This window comes from Engraulis encrasicolus, chromosome 23, assembly GCF_034702125.1.
Source record: "Engraulis encrasicolus isolate BLACKSEA-1 chromosome 23, IST_EnEncr_1.0, whole genome shotgun sequence".
NCBI classification, from domain to species: Eukaryota; Metazoa; Chordata; class Actinopteri; order Clupeiformes; family Engraulidae; genus Engraulis; species Engraulis encrasicolus.
Genome location: NC_085879.1, coordinates 17,906,708 through 17,925,832, shown reverse-complemented (window position 1 = coordinate 17,925,832; position 19,125 = coordinate 17,906,708). Strand labels below are relative to the sequence as shown.

At 46.9% G+C, this 19,125-nt stretch overlaps 1 protein-coding gene across 5 annotated transcripts in view; it reads right to left on the bottom strand.

Annotated features, from left to right (window-relative positions):
* Nucleotides 1–1,857: 1,857 nt before the first annotated feature.
* atp11c (ATPase phospholipid transporting 11C) overlaps nt 1,858–19,125 on the bottom strand; it is a 143,483-nt gene continuing 126,215 nt past the window's right edge. Inside the window, exons 25-31 of one of the 5 annotated variants that reach the window (XM_063190285.1) lie at nt 18,566–18,701; nt 17,476–17,541; nt 14,656–14,759; nt 14,030–14,183; nt 6,886–7,000; nt 4,695–4,726; nt 3,051–3,104 (exon numbers count right to left, since the gene is read on the bottom strand). In XM_063190285.1, coding sequence (XP_063046355.1) covers nt 6,890–7,000; nt 14,030–14,183; nt 14,656–14,759; nt 17,476–17,541; nt 18,566–18,701 — 571 coding nt within the window. In that variant the 3' untranslated portion in view covers nt 3,051–3,104; nt 4,695–4,726; nt 6,886–6,889. Of the gene's footprint in view, nt 3,105–4,694; nt 4,727–6,885; nt 7,001–8,132; nt 9,061–14,029; nt 14,184–14,655; nt 14,760–17,475; nt 17,542–18,565; nt 18,702–19,125 lie in introns of those variants that run through there. The other 4 variants (XM_063190286.1, XM_063190288.1, XM_063190290.1 and 1 more) reach the window with 4 other exon arrangements.

Sequence of the window (19,125 nt, the reverse complement as noted above, 5' to 3'; positions counted from 1 at the left end):
TGTGTGCTAGTGTATGTTCGTCGTGTGCATCTATCTGTGTTTGCGCACACATTTTTGTGTTAGTCTGTGTGCGTGTGTGCACATCTTTGTATGTGTGTGTTTGTGAATGTGTTAGTGTTGGATGCATTTATTATAAAGTGGGTGGTTAAACATGTGCCTTTCATTTGATTTGTAACTGAGATCGTGGAAGGAGAGAGAGGTGTTAGTATGGATAGGGAAGTGCATTTAGCGTGGTGCTTAAAGTTACTCAAGTCCAGAGCTACTGGACAGGCTGCGATGATTTGACGTGAATCACACACACACATAAATAGGTTTTCCTTGAATGGAGCCTCCTGCCTGTACTGCACCGTCCTGTTTCAGACACTAGAGGGCACTCACAGTCTCTGTCTTACAGATTTACCCGCATTCACACACGCTCTCTCTCTCTGCCTCTTACTTGCATACGCACACACACACTTGCGCTCTGCTTCTCACAATCACACTCATTTATCTCTCTTGACGGTTTCGCGTTTTGTTAATAAATCTTATTTTCTTCTGGACTGTCATTCTATCCAACCTGACGACAACATTTTTTTGGCTTTAAGCAACAGTTATAATCTTATAAATAATCACTTTTACTTTGTATAGAACATCTTTAACAATAGAATTTTCATTTATTAAATCAATCTCTCGATAAGCCTAAATATTAACACCCAATAAACGACAAAAAAACAAAACATATCAAGCCTGCACTTCCAGGGGGAAAAGGAACAGGAAAACGAATCTCAAAAAAATGTCTTATCTCCTTAGTTTAACTACCTAAAGCATACGTACTGTATGCACGCACATACAGCTCAATACCCTGCACACCCACACAACTGCAGACACACACACACTCAAACAAACTTCCAAATGAGTGAAAAACAAAGCAAAGTAACATGGACACAGACGGTCATGGCACCTACTGTTTTGTGCCTCTCTACACTTTCTAATGTTCCCGAGTGAGCGAGTGAGCGATTGAGCGAGTGAACGGAGCAAGCGGTCGACACGCTTTATTTTTAAAGATCGCCTCTCAACGTAATTTAATTAATATTGCCGTGTTCCCAATTGTTATTGAATGTGTTACGCGTTGGTCCTGTTTTAAAAAACGTTCTGGTTGCTTTGTTTCAAGACGTTTTTGCAAGCTGGCAAGGTGGCTTGTGGAGAAACGAGAGAGTGTTCCGTGTTTCTCGTGGAAATGCGTCTCTGATTGGCTCACTCCTCCTGCTCTCAAAGAAACGCGTCTCTGATTGGCTCAGTCCTCCAGCCTTGGGAGAGAATGTAATGGGAAACAGAGTCGCCACTTCCCCGGATGGTACTGCACTATAGGGGCGCCAACGGAGGCGTGCAGGCTCCATTCAGGGCTGTGCTCTTTCGACAGCGACCCCTAGGCGAGCTGTAGGCACGGAGCAACCGGAGTGAGCAGGCTTTATGTATGAGGCTTTGTGCTGTGTGTGTACCTGAGAGTAGCAACCAGCTGATAGCTAAGCTAAGCTATGTTTCGGACCACCAGACGTTGCTTGTTTTGAAAACAAGCAGAAAAAAATTACTCGACATGTTTTTAGATAAATGGGTCGATATAAACCTTTGTGCGCAACGCCTTCTTTCGACGTGACGAAACACAGAAAGGCTTTCGTGATTCGCTCGTTTCTCTGCATTATTGATGTAAATTGGGAAACACCGGGAAACACAGCCAGGAGAGTTGACGCACCGCTATGAGAGCCTTGCAAGTGAGTTTAACTTGGGGTGACCGTCCGATCTTCGAAAGGAGTGAGTAAAACTGAGTTTTATCGGAAGTTGGCCTTTAAGACACAGCATGTTGTTTTTGACAAGGCAGCTTTTTTTGAAACCCAACTGGGGGGGTGTCCCAGTCGAGGTGCCTTCTGTGCAGCATCTTCACAGAGGGCTGTTTTTTTGATGTGTAAAAAGCCAGCCCTCTCTGGCCCGGAAAGGGGAAAAGGGGGGTTGATGGGAGCAAAGGGCAGGGTAGAGTAGAGTGGAGAAGGGTGGGCTGGGGTAGGGAAGGGAAGGGAAGGGAAAGGACCTCCTCAAAAACATTCAAACACATATGCACGCACGCACACAGGCTGAGAAATGCATACAAAGCCATAGCCCACGGGACAAGTCGGAGCTATTGGACCAAGGGACCGATGGAAGAGCATTCCACGCACACACGCACGCACGCACGCACGCACGCGCGCGCACACTCACACGCACTCTTAAGCCTGGAATCAGCTCAGTTGGAGCCTGTTCTCTAGGCAGACAGGATGGAATGCGGTATACACCTCTTTGTGAGGGCAGGTGGAGGAGGTGGGGAGGGGGAGAAATATGTTGCATTGTAGGGCGTTTGGCCCTCCGTCATTCTCCATGAGTGTGACGCTAGGTGGCTAGGGACGGTTTGGATGGAGAAGAGTTGGAAGCCATGGCCGGGGGCAAGCAGGGACAACAGCTGGGCTGCACTGACGTCCGTGTGGCCCAGCACAGTGCAGCTCACTTGTATTGAGCTACCCTGATATCTCACCTCCTTTATCTCCATTCAGAAAAGGGGCAGGTGGGGTAGACGGTAAGGGGTAAGGGGTGTGTGTTGGAGAAGAGTGTGTGTGAGAGAGAGAGAGAAAAGAGAAATCAAACAAAAAAGTGTTGTACTCCTCTTGGTGAAATGTTCAGTAAAAAATAGAATCATGTAGAAAACCTATTGACAAACGGAGCCACGTGTGGAGAGAGACCCTGCACGCACACAGTGTGCTCTGGACAGAGACGTGCTGAGTAACGAATGAGAGAACAAAGAAAGAAAGAGAGAAAGAAAGAGGGGAGAGTGAAGGAGGAGGAAGAGAGCAGACAGCTTCAAACAGTGTAGGCTGCGAAAAGCCTGCTGTGTTGTCTTGTCTTTAATGTTGTTTTTTCTTTCTGCGTTCCTTCCTTCCTCCTGGTTTTCGTTTCCTGGTGTTCTTTTGTTTTGCCTGGTCTATTCTGAGCAGGCAGGAGAGAGGGCAGCTGCCGGGGCCTTCATGTGTCTCATGGCCCCCCTCTGTTTAATCCAGCGCCTTCAGGTGCTTGTAGGATAACGGTGTGACTGCTGCGATGTTCTGCGGACAAAACAAGGCATGATAGAAATGAGATTACTGTACATTTTTTCAAGTTTATAGTTTTCTGAAAGTGAGAATCTATGGTCTAGAATTTGAGCATGGATCTTGCATCAATCTGGATTCTCAAAATCATAGCTAAATATTTTCTACAATTAGAGCATGGATCTATAATTGTCAATCTGCAAAAAAAAAGAAAACGCAGGGCACCAGAGAAGCTTCAGTACAAAGCGTCAAGTCAAGAAGTATGAAGACCTCCAGAACACTGAACACACAATAAACACAATTATACAATAAGCTGTAATGAATTGATCATTAAAAAAAGCAAAACATCCTAAAAATAGCAACGGCGGACACGCAGATTGATTGAACACATAATCAACAGCGGAAAAACAAAAACATTCAACCCTGAGAGGTTGAGGATTAGATTGGAAGTGATTAGTTTGATTGCTGTAAGCCGTAGGATCAGTCCCTTTGCCATTTCAAATGTCACCGCAGCCCAACCCCTAAGCCCCAGTACATGACTGTGTATACACAGTCTTGATGAAACATGTTTACTTGTTCACTCCATAGTTAAAGGAGAGCTCCTGCCCATTTCAACATGTAATTGTGTTGTTCATTCTACGCTTGACTTGTCAGTCCCTGATGACGTAGCATATTTTTGTTCAGCCCATTCTGAGATTCAGGCCAGTCTAATGGAGGCATGCTTTTCACGCACAAAAAAACATCTTAACATACTCCAAATATCCCAAAAAGCTATGCAAGACACGTTACAACATAAGATAACTTTTGGTACGGTATTTGGAACATGTTAAGATGTAAACATGGCCCCATTAGAAGGTCCATAATATCTCTGTCTCACAGCTGCATGTTGAAATGGGCATACATTCTCCAGTAACAATGCAACTTGTGCACTACAGTATGCAGTGAACAAGTGAACACAACCACCACACACCAGGAGCAGCATCTGGCTGTGCAAGAACTGCAGTATATGTGGGGCATTAACAGGCATTACAAAGAATTGACCTTGAGCCTGAGAACAGCTTGAAATGTTCCCCCTAAGGTCAGAAACTTTTAAGAGGAAAGCCGTCAAGAATTATTCAAAGGTCAAGTCTCAGGCCCTGCACACGGCACTGCCATTTTATAATGCCAGAGCGAAATCCTGCTTCCTGGTGTGTTCATGGGACGTTTATTGGCTTTAAATGTCCTGACTTTCAACTCATTTTCCTCAAAAGCTACGTCCAAATTGGTCTTCATTGGTTCAGAGCAGAAATAACGTCCCTCAGCACTTCGAGCGAGGGATTGCGTACAGTATCGGTACAATAATATTAATCAATACTAATTACCGTACTTCGACGCAAGAATTGTGTGTCTTCTTAAGAAATGGACCAATGTGGGCGTAGTCTTTGTCAATCAGGACCGGTCATATTAATAAACAACAAGACGGTTAAACAATTTAATAAACAGTGCTCTGGTTGCCCCAGCAACAGAACTGCCCAGTAGCCCCGGGAGAGAACAACACAGAACCGTTAAACACAACGAGAGATCGGAGATGGGGGAGAAAAGATGAGCCTCCCCACACATCAACTTTACCTGTCCACATGGAAGAGGGAGTCCTCTGTCAGCTAGAGAAGGAGAGAGAAGCTGGGGGTTAAGAGCTGCTGCAATAGTGACTATATTTTTCGCTTTCAACTTTCAACACCCTCTTACAGTACAGAGCACAAGCATTCAGGCAACACAACACTTTCCCCCAATGGGCAAGAGGAAGTAAAAAAAATAAAAACCTAACAAAATCACAGAAACGAGAGGTCCCAGCAGTAGCAGCCAGCAAGCACAAGCAACCACAACACGGTCATGCACGGAGAGAGAGACCACACGATAACAAAGAGTAAGAAGGTTTATGGGGATAGAAGGAAAAGAACGTAATACATAAATTAATTAATTGATAAAAAACACAAATCACTCTGCAATGACAGACACATGACGGCAAACGTGGCCTCTGTCGGCCGAGGTTTTAGACCGTCACGTCCAGCTTCAGGTCATATTGGTGAAAAGAAGTTAGTTGTGTACAACTCGACTTCTTTTGCTCCTTTTGACCAGTTCCTAGGACAGGGCTGTGCCACCATTGCAGTGGTTGAGGAAAGCATGCACGATGGACCAGGAACACCAACAAGGGAGTAGTCTCGAAGGATCGACCCACAACCAACTAATCACACAGATGGACACGAACACAGGAGACTGGACACTGGACACGACAACCACAACACCAGGAAGGCTGGGGGAAGGAGTTAGGAAAAGCTTTTGGGTTTACTGCTCCGGATTATTCAACACCAACACCCACAATGATTCAAAAGACACACTCGTACGCACGCGCACGCACTACAAAACAGAAACACACACGCCACATACACATTCACAAACACAGTATACAAGACACACCTACACTCACAACCACTCATGGGACCCTACAGAGAAGCCCCCCCCCTGACAGGTCAGCTTGGCTTGAGTGAGAATCGAGCTTCATTAAAATCAGATTAAGAGGGAAATTAAATAGCGGTGCATGCAGAGAAACCGCAGTTATACAGTGCCATCCCGTCCCGATTCCCATGGTGAGCTGAACATATTGGAGAGAAAGTCAAAGTCTGTGCGGTGAGTTCTATCGTAAGGTTTATTTTAAACACACAATGTTTTGAATCTTGGATTAGCTTTTTTTGTTGTCCTGCACTTCGCCTCAATGAGCTCATAATTCTATACTTTGATAAAGAGATGAACTGATTATCCAGCTAACCATCCCGGCACTTACTCCATTGGGAAACGAGGAGTTCCTAGCTACTGTAGGCTACATACATTGTCTGTCCCCTGTCTTAGCTAAACTATGCAACACGTCAATACAGGGTCTTTCCGACCACAAGGAACTCTACATTAAGGTGCTTTTTAAAATTTTTTTTAAAGGGAAACTACCCCTTCATGTTGAGGTTTTAAGAACTGGGTGGTGGCTGATGGATACTTCTGGTATTTTGCAGAGGCCCTGTAGGTTTGCATTTAGCAGAACTCCTTCTCTCAGTATGGGGTGAAACTTCAAACAATGCATGAGAATGAGACTTGGCATCATGTCAAAGCCAAACATCCAAGACCTGGTCCAGTGGAGCGTATGGCAGAGACAGGAGAGGAGAGGAGAGGAGAGGAGCTCTCCCAGGAATTCAAAGGTCAATTGGAGAACAAGCTTTGCTGAACTGTACTGTACTGTTCTTTGGTAGGGTGGAGCTGTACTAATGCACATCTATTAGGATGGTTTTATTCGACCCCAGCAGGAGCTGACACAATGACTGTGCTCTGGCGAAAGTTGGCGGGGAAGATGGCCAAGTGGCTCATCCGAGGGCTGGTACCTCTCTTTGTGATGATCGGGGGAGAGTCTACGGGTTCAACCAGGTTCAATTTCCTTGCTTGTGGTCAACTGATCAGTCTACTTACCCACCTCTCTACCACGTTACCTAGCTATAGCTACCATCTATCTCACTTTGTTTGGAAGTGAGAGTAAGGGAGTGGGATAAAGAGACCTGTACAGGTCATCCAACATGCTGGTAGTCGGTTATGTGACCATATTGGACTTGTGAACAGGGTTCCTGTCTGAAGCCTGCTTGGGCGTCCAAGGTACCTGGCTCAACTGCCTTGCTTGTTCGGTCACCTGTCTACCTATCCATCTATCTTACATGGTGGTCGCTAGAGAGAGGAGGGAGTGGAGGGGTAGAGAGGAGACCTTGACAGGCCATCCGAGTTCTGGTACCTGGTTATATGACCGTATTGGACTCTTCTGAAAAGGTTCTCATGAGAAGGGGCCTGGCTGAGGCCTGGGTGGACTGCGGCCCACTTGCGGCAGCCTGGGGCGGCCTCGGCTTTCTCTGGAGACACAGGGGGTAGGGAGGGGGAGACACACTTATAACACACAAGATGGCACTGGATTATGTGCACACACACACACTCTCAAACAAGCTCTTGCACACAGCTACGTCACGCACACAACATCACACCATTGCACAGGCGCACACAATAAGTGGCAGACACAAAACTATCACCATTAGCACAGAAGGGGTTGGTTCATGTTTCAGTAAGTTCATTTCCACTCCTGATACACACAAGGACACAAGCGACAGGGGAAAAAAGACATTCCATCTGGACACATAGAAAGATGTTTTGACTTCAGGTCTCGTCTTCAATTCTCACAAAAAAATGAACACAGACTGCAGTCACATGTACTGAACACACTGTACTGTTGAGCAGTGATGGGCAACATGTATTCATTAGTTAACAATCCAATGCCTAATATTCCACATGTTTTACCTCTCCAATTCGACCAGCTGAATTTGTCATATGTGGCACTGGATTGTAACCTGTTGCGCACAGCTACTGATGAAGTTAAACGCTTTTTGGGTATGGACTGGGTACCCCCTTCCCTTGTCATGACAGGAACAAAGACACATACATGTAACATTGAGAAGAGGACAAACAATCCCCCTTGTAGGTAGAGCCTGGGCCATCCAACTACACAGACATCCATGCGGAGAGCCACCAGCGCACGACTACAGGTGTTGTCTGGATTGCGCCAGGCTGGCAGGCTGAGCTGTGATGTGAGCTGAACAGGGTGGGCATGCATGGGTACAGGGTCATGCCAGGCTGCTTGCGTGCCGAGTAACGCGTGTTTTGATTGGCCTGGACTTGGCATGGCAGGCCCTCGTGGGAACCAGCAGGCACCAGAGAGTAGAAGGGAGAGAGGAGACAGTATGTCCATCGCCTCTCTCTCTGCAGTGCCAGCTGTGCGTCACAATCTCTCTCTCTCTCTCTCTCTCTGTGTCTCTCTGTCTGTCTGTCTGTCTGTCTGTCTGTCTGTCTGTCTGTCTGTCTGTCTGTCTGTCTGTCTCTCTGTCTGTCTCTCTGTCTCTCTCTCTGTCTGTCTCTGTCTCTCTCTCTGTCTGTCTCTCTGTCTGTCTCTCTGTCTGTCTGTCTCTCTGTCTGTCTGTCTCTCTGTCTGTCTGTCTGTCTGTCTGTCTGTCTGTCTGTCTCCACGCGCACACACGCTCAAACACACACACGCGCGCACAAACACACACGCAAACACACAGACACACCATGGTCCAACCACCAGGCTGGCAGCAGAACATAGTGTGCTTCCTAAATGACCTCATCCGTCTGACTGAGTGTCTATGGACATGCCATGCCAATGCTGGAAACTCAGTGGGACAATTGAACAACAATGGCAACAAGCATGCCAAAGGCTGCCAGGCAGAACAGGAGGAAGAAGAGAAGGAGGAAAACGCGGGAGGAGGAAAAGAGAGGGGGGAGTAGAGGAGGAGTAGAAAGAGGCGGTTAAGGAGCGTGATGAGGAAGAAGAGGCAGATGAGGAAGAGAAGGAACAGCCCGAGGAAAAGAGGCAAAATGAGGAGTAGAAGAAAGAGGATGAGACAGAGGGCATGTGAAGGAGCAGACAGAGAAGGAAAAATAGTTTAAGGAGCAGAGTAGAGGATGTAAAGCCGGGGGAACTGGAGAAGTAAGGGTCTGAAGGAAGAGGAAGAGGCAGAGGAGCAACAGGAGGAGGGAGAGGAGGCAAGGGGCTTGAGGAGCTTGAAAGGGAGGAAGAGGAGGAAGGGGAAGTGGTAGAAGAACAAGGGGTTAAAAAAAGCAGAGGTAGAGGTCAAGCGAGAGAAGAGAAAGCAGAAGGGCAAGGAGTTCAGGACAAGGAAGAGCAGTAGAGTAGAGTAGAGTAGAGTAGGGGTTAAGAAGTATTGCAAGGAGGAGGTGGAAATAGGCAGCAGTCAGTGGGTTCAGACGTGTTGCAGGCAGCCAAGAAGAGGGTTAGGGAGCAGGCAAAGAGACCTCAGTCACTCCAGGAGAAGCTGTGAGTGCTGGCGGTCTGCGACAGCATGAAGATGGTGGAGGTCCCAGAGGTAGGAAGCCTTCGCCTGATCTGTGGACGTCACAGCAGCCAGCCGCAGAAGAGGAGAGAGGGAGAGGCAGAGAGAGAGAGGCAGAGATAGAGATAGAGAGAGAGAGAGAGAGAGAGAGAGAGAGAGAGAGAGAGAGAGAGAGAGAGAGAGAGAGCGAGAGAGAGAGAGAGAGAGAGAGAGAGAGAGAGAGAGAGAGAGAGAAAACGAAGGTGGGGAAAAAAGAAACAGAAGTAAGAAGTAAGAATAGGCAGCGGAGGAGAAGAATGAGGCTCAATTGAGTCACGTCGAGAAGAAAGGAGGACAGAAGGGAGGAGTGGAAAGTGGATAAAAACAGAAGAAACAATGAGAGGTCAGCAAGGAGGAGAGACTAAAGAGACAGCAGGGAACCTGTAAAGGTTAGAAGAATACAGTGTGTTACAGTACAATGGGTAGGAGTGGAAACAGAGGATGGTGTGGCAGAGAGAGAGAGAGAGAGAGAGAGAGAGAGAGAGAGAGAGAGAGAGAGAGAGAGAGAGAGAGAGAGAGAGAGAGAGAGAGAGAGAGAGAGAGAGAGCGAGAGAGAGAGAGAGAGATGAGACACTAACAGAGACAAATGACCACTAGAACTAGGAGGGCTGTACAGCCTGTGCTGACTGAAAGAGCATCCCTGTCCTGTCGCCAACCAAGTGTGACCTGCACTCATCCATATCCTGTCAGGAAGAAAGAACCCACCGACAACTGACCTGGCCTGACCTATATAGGACGGGGAGGGAGAGAGAGAGAGGGAGAGAGAGAAAAGAGGAGAGAAGAGAAAAAGAGAGAGAGAGAGAGAGAGAAAAAAAGATGAGAGAAGAGAAAGAGAATGGAGGCGGGGCAGAGAGAGAGAGTGTTTGCAAGTGTGAGGAAAAACAGGGAGAAAGATGAGAACGCAAGAAAGATGGAGAGCTAGAGAGACAGAAGGAGGGATGGGGTCAGAGAGAGAGAGAGAGAGAGAGAGAGAGAGAGAGAGAGAGAGAGAGAGCGAGAGAGAGAGCGAGAGAGAGAGAAAGCGGGAGAGCAATGACCCAATATTGAAGGTGCTTCTCTGTGCAGGAATCCCTCAGGCGTGGAGGGAGGGAGCAGAGTAGCTCTTTGAAGTTTCCACTCCCATTAGCAGGAGAGAGGCAGGCAGCCGTCTCCCCTGCACTCTGGTCCTCCCTTACACTTCCAAACACGCCGCCAGAACTAACAGACCTTAAACCACCCCCCACCACCACCACCCGTAACACTTTCAAACATACAGATACAAACTAACAGACTAACACTCCCCTACACCACCTTCCTAAAAGGTTCAAACACGCAAATGTTCAAACACACCTCAACACACCCCAAAATCACCCCACGCCTCCCCAAAACAGTAAAAGTAAAAACGTCCCACACCATTTAGCACAGCTAAAGCACAGCTAAAAACAGACTTTAACTCCCCCCACCCTCTACCCCGCCTAAAGAGGGGGAAAGGCAAAGGGAGAGAAAAAAAATCTCCAGCCGGCCCAGACCATTTAACATCTCCAGCCCATTAAAAATACAATACATCAGCTGGGAGGCAGATCAGATCAGGCCGCGGATAAGGGATGCTCAGGACAGGGAAGTAGGTGTGTGTGTGTGTGTGTGTGTGTGTGTGTGTGTGTGTGTGTGTGTGTGTGTGTGTGTGTGTGTGTGTGTGTGTGTGTGTGTGTGTGTGTGTGTGTGTGTGTGTGTGTGTAAATGTGTGGGTGGGTAGTTTGCATGGGGGTGTTGGTGCTTGAGGTGGGGAAAAGGATGAGGAGGAGGAGGAGGGGGGGTGCACCTTTTATACTCTAAACGAATCGCCTCTGTCTCTGTCTCCAGGCGATGATGTATCGCTGACTAAAAATAAATACCACCCGGGCCGGGCTGCCGGCTCCCTCACTTTGCTAGCTTCACCTTGTTTACCGCTCCTCCTCTCTTGTTCGTCCTCTTCTCTTTTCTTCCTCCTCCCCATCCTCATCTTCTTTACCTCATTCCCCCCTTGTCTTACTCCTCCTCCTCACTCCCCCTCATCCTCTTCTCTCCTTTTCCTCATCCTCCACTCTTTTCTTCCTCCTCCTCCTCTATCCTCCTCTCTTCTCTTCCTTCCCGTCACAGAGAGCGCTTCCCAATCTAAAGCCTGGGAAGGCAGGGTAATTAATATCCACCAGACGGGACAGGAGGGGAGGGGATGCGGTGCGCTTGGACTCTGTTGACAGGTGGTAGACTAATGGGGACCCAGCGTGAGTCTGGCCACGACTGAGCGACCACGCAGGGAGAGGGAGAGGGAGAGGGAGAGAGAGAGAGAGAGAGAGAGAGAGAGAGAGAGAGAGAGAGAGAGAGAGAAACAGCGAGAGAGAGAGAGAGAGAGAGAGAGAGAGAGAGAGAGAGAGAGAGAGAGAGAGAGAGAGAGACCAAGGGTGGTGTGGATGGGTTTTATTTGTTTGGGTGGTGATGGGAGGTGGGGTGGGCAACTCGGGGAGCTAGTGTGTGGGCTCCAGGAGTTGGAGAAGAGGGGTGGGTATCTTTTGGGCTTCTATGATGGCAACTGCTAACTTCCCTTCAAGTCTTTGTAAAAAGAGTGAGTGGCCATGCAAGGAGAGAGAGAGAGGGCGAGAGGGAGAGAGTCAATGGGTCGTCCACGGGTGGGGTGAAGAGCTAGGTCTATTTGGGTGGTGTTGGTGGTGGGGGTAAATCCTGACACTTGTGGGCTAGACTGGTAGCTGCCTTGCTTCTACCTTGTCCAGGCCCACTGTGGGTTGGCATGGATGGTGGTAAACAAGCAGATATAAGGCATTTACCTTACTCTGGCAACATTTGGAAAGGTTTGCAGCCACTTTCTACTGTAAACAATAGTGGGCCTGTTTGCGTGGTGGTGAAAGACAAGTCTGATTACTTAAACTGCCAACTCTTCTCAGCCAATTTGGTTCTAACCATTTCCAAGCAATTTTCCAGGCCGCTTCCATTACTGAGCATTTCCAGAGGGGTTGGCAGTTGTAATGGAAACCGCTACCTTGCTCTTATACCAATATGGTTAAAAAACTGGTTCTCTTCCTTCAAGGTTTCCTTGTCGGGGACGTATTGGGGCAGGCCGAGGGCTTTTCTTCCTATTACAAGCCTCATGGGTGTTGGTGGGTTGTGGTTGTTGGGGTTTTGAATCGAAGTTTCAAAGGGGGCACACAGGGGGCAGGTTTCTCATCAAAGCTGTCCGTGGACAGGAAAGGGAAGCGATGGAGAGTAAAGGGAAGCGATATCGACAGAGAGAGCGTAGAGTAGGAAGAGCAGGCCCAAAGAGGAATGAAGTGTATAATTAGCTGCATTGACTAGCTGTCCCTCTACACGGAGAGCATCTCAGAGGATACTCTCCTTCTCTCTCCATCCCACCTCCGCTCCAAACTGCACAGCTGTCCCTTCCGCTCCTCCCCTCCATCGCTCCTCTCTCTCTCTTTCTGTCATCCTCTTTACATTCTACCTTCTCCTTCAAAGTCCATTCCTCTTCACCATGCATCCCGTCCATCCTTTTTCCCCCTCCGTACTACCATTTCCTCACCACCATCTCTTCCCTCTCTCCCCTTTCACCCCTCTCTCCTCCTATCCTCCCCACCCTCGTCTCCCTCTCTTCTCTCCCTCCTCCCTGGATGACTGGTCGCCTTAATGGATATTAAGGGCGGCTGGAGAGGAAACAAGCGGACTGTAGCAGCAGCAACAGCAACAACAATGTCGGTCTGATTCAGAACACACTGAAGACCGAAAGCCAGCCTCTTACTACAGTTTACACACAGACATTTTCTGTATGAGGATGAGATGGTGGAGATGGGAGGAGAAGGGGAGAGAGGAAAGGAGAGAGGAGAAGAGAGGGGAGAGGGGAGAGGAGAGAGGAGAGGAGCGGAGCAGGAGAAAAAGGACGGTGAGAGGAGGTGAAACGTGGGATGGGGGTGGAGGGGAGGGAAGGCAAGAGGGGAGGTGAGACTGGTAGAGAACCGGGTTGTGTAACAGACACACATGACACAGAGTGTAAGGCAGCATTCTTGTGCGAGTTGTCTGTTTATACCATAGGTTTGTTAAAACATAAACTTCATTAGTGTGTAAGCGTTTGCAAGCCTGAAAGTTTGCACGTGTACGTGAGAAAGAAAGTGCATGATTACGTGAATGTGTATGCCTGTGTAGAAGAGTAACTTGGTTCAGAGGTGTATTAAAACATTTTTAACTAATCCCCACAACATGATCTTATTACCATAGTTACTCGAACGGTCATCAGAGACCACCTGGGTATGTGTGTGTATCAGGTCACTATGCATCTGTGTGTGGTTGAAAATGTACATGGTTCAATAAAAATACACAAATGCTGCCATTTAAATATTTTTTCTTCCTGAGGCTAATTTAAGTCTGCGTGTATGCATGTGTTCAACGTGGTTCTGTGAAGTGTGTATGTGAGTGTGTTCATGTTACCTGCTGTGCGAGTATTTCTAATCTACAATTTACAAAATTAATTATGGACCATGCACAATAAGCCTTGGGCTTATTTACCGTTGTTGATGTGTGCATGTATGTGTGTGTATTTGTGGATGTGCTGTGTGTGTGTGTGTGTGTGTGTGTGTGTGTGTGTGTGTGTGTGTGTGTGTGTGTGTGTGTGTGTGTGTGTGTGTGTGTGTGTGTGTGTGTATTTGCTGTGTGTGTGTGTGTGTGTGTGTGTGTGTGTGTGTGTGTGTGTGTGTGTGTGTGTGTGTGTGTGTGTGTGTGTGTATGTGTGTGCTGTGTGTGTGTGTGTGTGTGTGTCTGTATTTGCTGTGTGTGTGTGTGTGTGTGTGTGTGTGTGTGTGTGTGTGTGTGTGTGTGTGTGTGTGTGTGTGTGTGTGTGTGTGTGTGTGTGTGTGTGTGTGTGTGCGTGTGCGTGTGCGTGTGTGCGTGTGTGCGTGTGTGTGTTTGCTGTGTGTGTTTGCTGTGTGTGTTTGTGTGTGTGTGTGTGTGTGCGCGCGTGTCCTTTACCTGTCTTGCGTGGCTCTTGGGCTTGCGGAAGATGAGCAGCAGGATGTCGGGCAGCAGGCTGAGCAGGATGAGCAGGATGATGACCAGCCACGCAGACACAGAACTCAACATGTTGGCAAACACAAAGTACAACCGCTGCTGACGCAGGAACGGCCTAGAAAGGGAGGAGGAGGGGGACAGAAGATATAGCATTAGAGGTGGTAGAAGAAGAGAGAGGAAGAGAAGAGAAGAGAAGAGAAGAGAAGAAAGTGGGAGGGAGGAGAAGAGACCAAAGGTTGAGAACCATTGGCCTAGAAGTTGGCAAAAGGAGAAGATAAGAAGTTAAAAGTAGTAGAGACAGTAGAAAGGAGTAGTGGGATTTGGCAATACAAGGAAGGAGAATAAAGGGTACAGAGAGGCAGATGAGGAGATGATGGAACGACAGAGGAGATGAGATGAGAGGAAGAGGAGGAGGAAAAGGAAGAGTATGACAACTTTGAAGGAGGAAGAGAGAAAGGTATTAGAAAAAGAGGAAATGCAGGTGTGTGTGTGTGTGTGTGTGTGTGTGTGTGTGTGTGTGTGTGTGTGTGTGTGTGTGTGTGTGTGTGTGTGTGTCAGCAGAGCAGAGTGTGTACAGTGTATCTCACCATATGATGCCTCCCCAGAAGAAGCTGAAGAAGACGTAGAAGGCCAGAGAGCCCCAGATGACGAAGTGGTTAACCCACGTCCAGTGCCGCGTGTCCAGAGCCAACTGGAGGACAGGACAGGACAGGTCATCATCATCATCATCATCATCATCATTATTATTATTATTAGGGACAGGAACTAGGAGGTAGGACATTGCATTGAGCAGACACCTTTATCCAAGGGTGTAAGGGGTTAAGGAGGTAAGGGGATAAGGAGGGAGGAGGTAGTGGGCACAGTAGGAGATAGGAGGGTGTACGAGTTAGGGGATAAAGACTCCGGAAGTAATAGATAGAAGGTAGGAGGTATGAGGTATGAGACAGGGGGTAGGAGGCAGCAGCAAGGAGGTAGTCAGTGAGGTGGTAGAGGGAAGAATAGTGAAGGTAATAGAAGGCAACAGGGAAAGGAGCAGAGGGAGGGAGGTAGGCAAGGAATTGAGGAGGTAGCGTGCAGGAGGTCGGAGGACGGGGAAGTGGGAAGGAGAGAGGAGAGGAGAAGGGGTAGTGAGGTATGGTGTGTGTGTGTGTGGGGGGGGGGGCATTGAGCTAAAGAGGAAGTGAGAAGGGGAGAAGACATTCATATACGTCAATCGGAGAGGAGGTTGGATGTGGGAGGTACACTGCGTGCAGAATTATTATGCAAACAAGTTTTTTGGCAATATCGTCCATTTTATGCATATTGTCAGCCACCACCCTTTATGGACATGAACACCTATTGGATTTAAGCATTCCAGGTCATTCATATTGGTATAATAAGAGACAGTGTGATCGAAGGAGCCCAATACCCTATATCAGGGCAAAATTAGTGTGCATAATTATTAGGCAACTTTGTTTTCCTCTGGGAAAATGAGCCCCAAAAGAGATCTAGCAAACTCTGTGAAGACTATAAACAATTTTGAAGTATTTTAGAGGGGTGTGGCTGACTTGAAATATTGGTCACATCCATAATGCACCGTTTGTCACATGACATGTGCTCACAAAGTAATTGCCAGATTGAGAAGAATTGAAGATAAAACTACCACAAAACTATTACCCTGCAGTGCTGGTATATTCCAGAACTGAAACCTACATCGAGTGTCCACAAGAACATTGTATTCAGCACTCAGAGACATGGCCAAGGTAAAACAGGCTGAAACCTGAAGACCACTCAACAAGTCAAGACTGGGTCAAGAAATCTCTTTAGACAGTTTTTTTCAATGGTTTTATGAACTAGTGAAAGTGACTGTTAATGGACCAGGTTGATGAGCCTATGGCTAGATCAGTAATGTGCGCACACAGATCAGTTCCTGAGTTCCACTCAAATACCAGCAGATTACTGCATGAATACCATTGTCTTCGTAAAAGATGCAGTCATGGGTTCATCCACCCTGTCTGTCAAGAGTCACTTTCCCAAGTCCATAATACCTTTGAAAACTCTGTCCCCAGGTATTTTTGACCCAGTCTTGACTTAATTAACTTGTTGAATGGTTGTCTGGTGTCATCCCTTCTTACATATCTCTGAGTGCTCAATACCCTGTTCTTCTAGACACTCTGTGTAGGTTTCTGTTCTGGAATATGATAGGAGTGCAGGGGTAATATTTTTTTGTAGTTTCACATTAAATTGTTCTCAATGTTTGGCAGTGACATTTCTTAAGAGACTGATGACTTTGTAACGGTGCATCTGATAGTTCTGTACGAGCATGACCAACATTTTGCTAATTTCAAGACAGCCACATCCCTGTAGAACAGTGGTTCCCAACCTTTTTCTTAAGGGACCCATGTTTTCACTATTGTAAGCTTTGGTGACCCAACCACGCGAGCGCCCACACGAGACGGAGTCACAAGATGCCCTCTGTTTCCTGCGAAAACTAATTTTAGTTATTTTATTCCTGAATTCGTCTTTGGTCAAATATAGAATAAATGTTTAATGTAGCACTTACAATTTGTTGCTTCTATGCATTTATTAGTTAAATGCTTTGTCTATTATTCAACATGGGCTATATATATTTAAAATGAAACCCCTTAAAATCAAGAGGGCTCCGCGACCCCCTGTGGATCTTTGGCGACCCATAAGGTGGGTCCTGACCCATAGGTTGGGAACCACTGCTCTAGAACACTTCAGAATTGTTTATAGACTTTTCAGAGTTTGTTAGATCTATTTTGTGGCCCATTTTCCCAGAAGAACACAAAGTTGCCTAATAATTATGCACACCTGATATAAGGTGTTGGGCACTTTCGACCACACCCCCATCTTATCATACAAATATGCATGACCTGGAATGCTTAAATCCAATAGGTTTTCGTGTTCATATAGATTGCTGTTGGAAAATATGCATAATAAAAAAATGATAATATGGTCAAAAAACTTCTTTGCCTAATAATTCTGCACACAGTGTAGAGGCAAGGAGGGAGGAGATGGGGAGTAGTAGCGGGGGGATATAAAGGGACATTTTTATGCCTGTTTTGGGTCTGTGGTGCTGTTAAATGTGAAATTGTCACAATAAGTGTGACTGGCAAATGAAAAGAAATCGAGCAAATGCTGGGTCACAAATCAAAACCGGTGTGTGTGTGTGTGTGTGTGTGTGTGTGTGTGTGTGTGTGTGTGTGTGTGTGTGTGTGTGCGCGCACAGCCCTCCTACCCTCCTGTGTGTGTGTGTGTGTGTGTGTGTGTGTGTGTGTGTGTGTGTGTGTAAGTGTATATGCGTGAGAGTCTCTCATAAATCCTTGCAACACTCAGTGTGTGTGGCCGACCGGCGGGTTTTAAAAAAATGGCGACTCCTCGTAACTCTGCTCCATTAGACTCACCTTGAGCGTGACTGTGAACACGAGGACGGTAAACACGATGGTCCCGTAGGACCAGTTCCCGAACACCTGCAACAAACGCCAATAGAGAAGTAGACTCAGACGTTTACAGTAAAAGCTCAACCGCATACGCACAGACATAGCATCACATCAAAGCGCCTCATGGCTGGGTTGTTGTGACTCATCCCATCTGTCCCCTTTCAGATCGATCATTGTTGTTATGTGTTTTTTAAACGTCAACCAGACGGACACAAGACAAGCCAGTGCAGGTGCATGATGGCTTAGATAGAGATTAGCGATTCATCCGTGCGGAAACTTATTTAGAGTTGTGCGGTAAGCAAAATGGGACAAACAAAAACAATCTCCATAGTAACACGACAAGCTATAATTCCCTTGTAATCCCACACACCTGCACTAAACAAAAAGACTCAGACACCGGAAACAGCCTTCATCATGTCATGATGTGGTGAAGTGTGAAGGAGTACAGTGTAAACTGGGCTTTAGGTCAGGTACCACCACCCATGAAAACAATTAATACCATTACTGCACTACATTCCTAAAAGCAATGATACACGGGACAAGTTTTTGAGCAATGCTTCTGGACAATAACACGATTGCCTCCTTTTTTCTGACGGAATGATTAAAACAAGTTCTCTGGTACTGTACAAGTTCTCTTGATCATGATGTTGTAGTGATAGAGACCAAACATCATCATACTGTCTGTCTTCGACTGTAAGTCGCTTTGGTTATAAAGCGTCTGCTAAATGCAATGTAATGTAATGTAATGTAATGTAATGTATCAATGCCCCAGACACAATGCTCAAAACGTTGCCCAGTATCATCACTTAAAGAACAATGCTTCTGTTGCAGTCTGTCTGTAAAGTAAGGCTGAAAAACAAAGGCACCATGGAAGGTGCTTGCAAGGTGTGGACAATCTCCATGAATCCCCCACATATTAATAACACAGTGGATGTCTCACGAAAATTGCATGGTATGTGCATGGAAGGGGAGAAAGTGAGTGACTCTTAGTGAAAATCGCTTCTATTACCCCCCCTTATCTTTGTTATGGCTGCAAATCCCCCACGAGACTGACCTGTCCGTTATCCTGCAAGGCCGCATTACTGAAGAGGAATCGCACCCCGAAGAAGAACAGCAGGCCCTGGAAGACGCCCAGGACGGTCCAGTAGAGGAAGGGGCCCCAGCGTAGCATGGCATTTTTGGCTACCTCCCTACACAGACAGATGCGAGAAGGAGAACAGAGGAGATGAGGACACGGACACAAGGAGAGAGGGTGGAACAAGAGGAGGAGAACAGATAAGGGGTGGCAGAGGGGGAGAAGAAGTGAGGAGATGAGAGAGGGAAGATGGGACGAGAGAGGGATGGATGGATGGATGGATGATAGAGTAGTAGTAGGAGGAGAAGGAGGAGGAAGAGGAGGAGGAACAGGAGAGGAGAAACGATAAAGACATGAACATGACACACCATAATTTGAGTAAATCATAAATCTCATTTATTCTCACATCATTTGATGAATGGATGAAAGAGGTGGAGAGATGAGGGCATAAAAACACCACATATTGTGGCAATATGTGTCTATTGCCTATTTTTCCCCTCCAATACATTTATGGAAATCTTAACATTATGGACAATTCT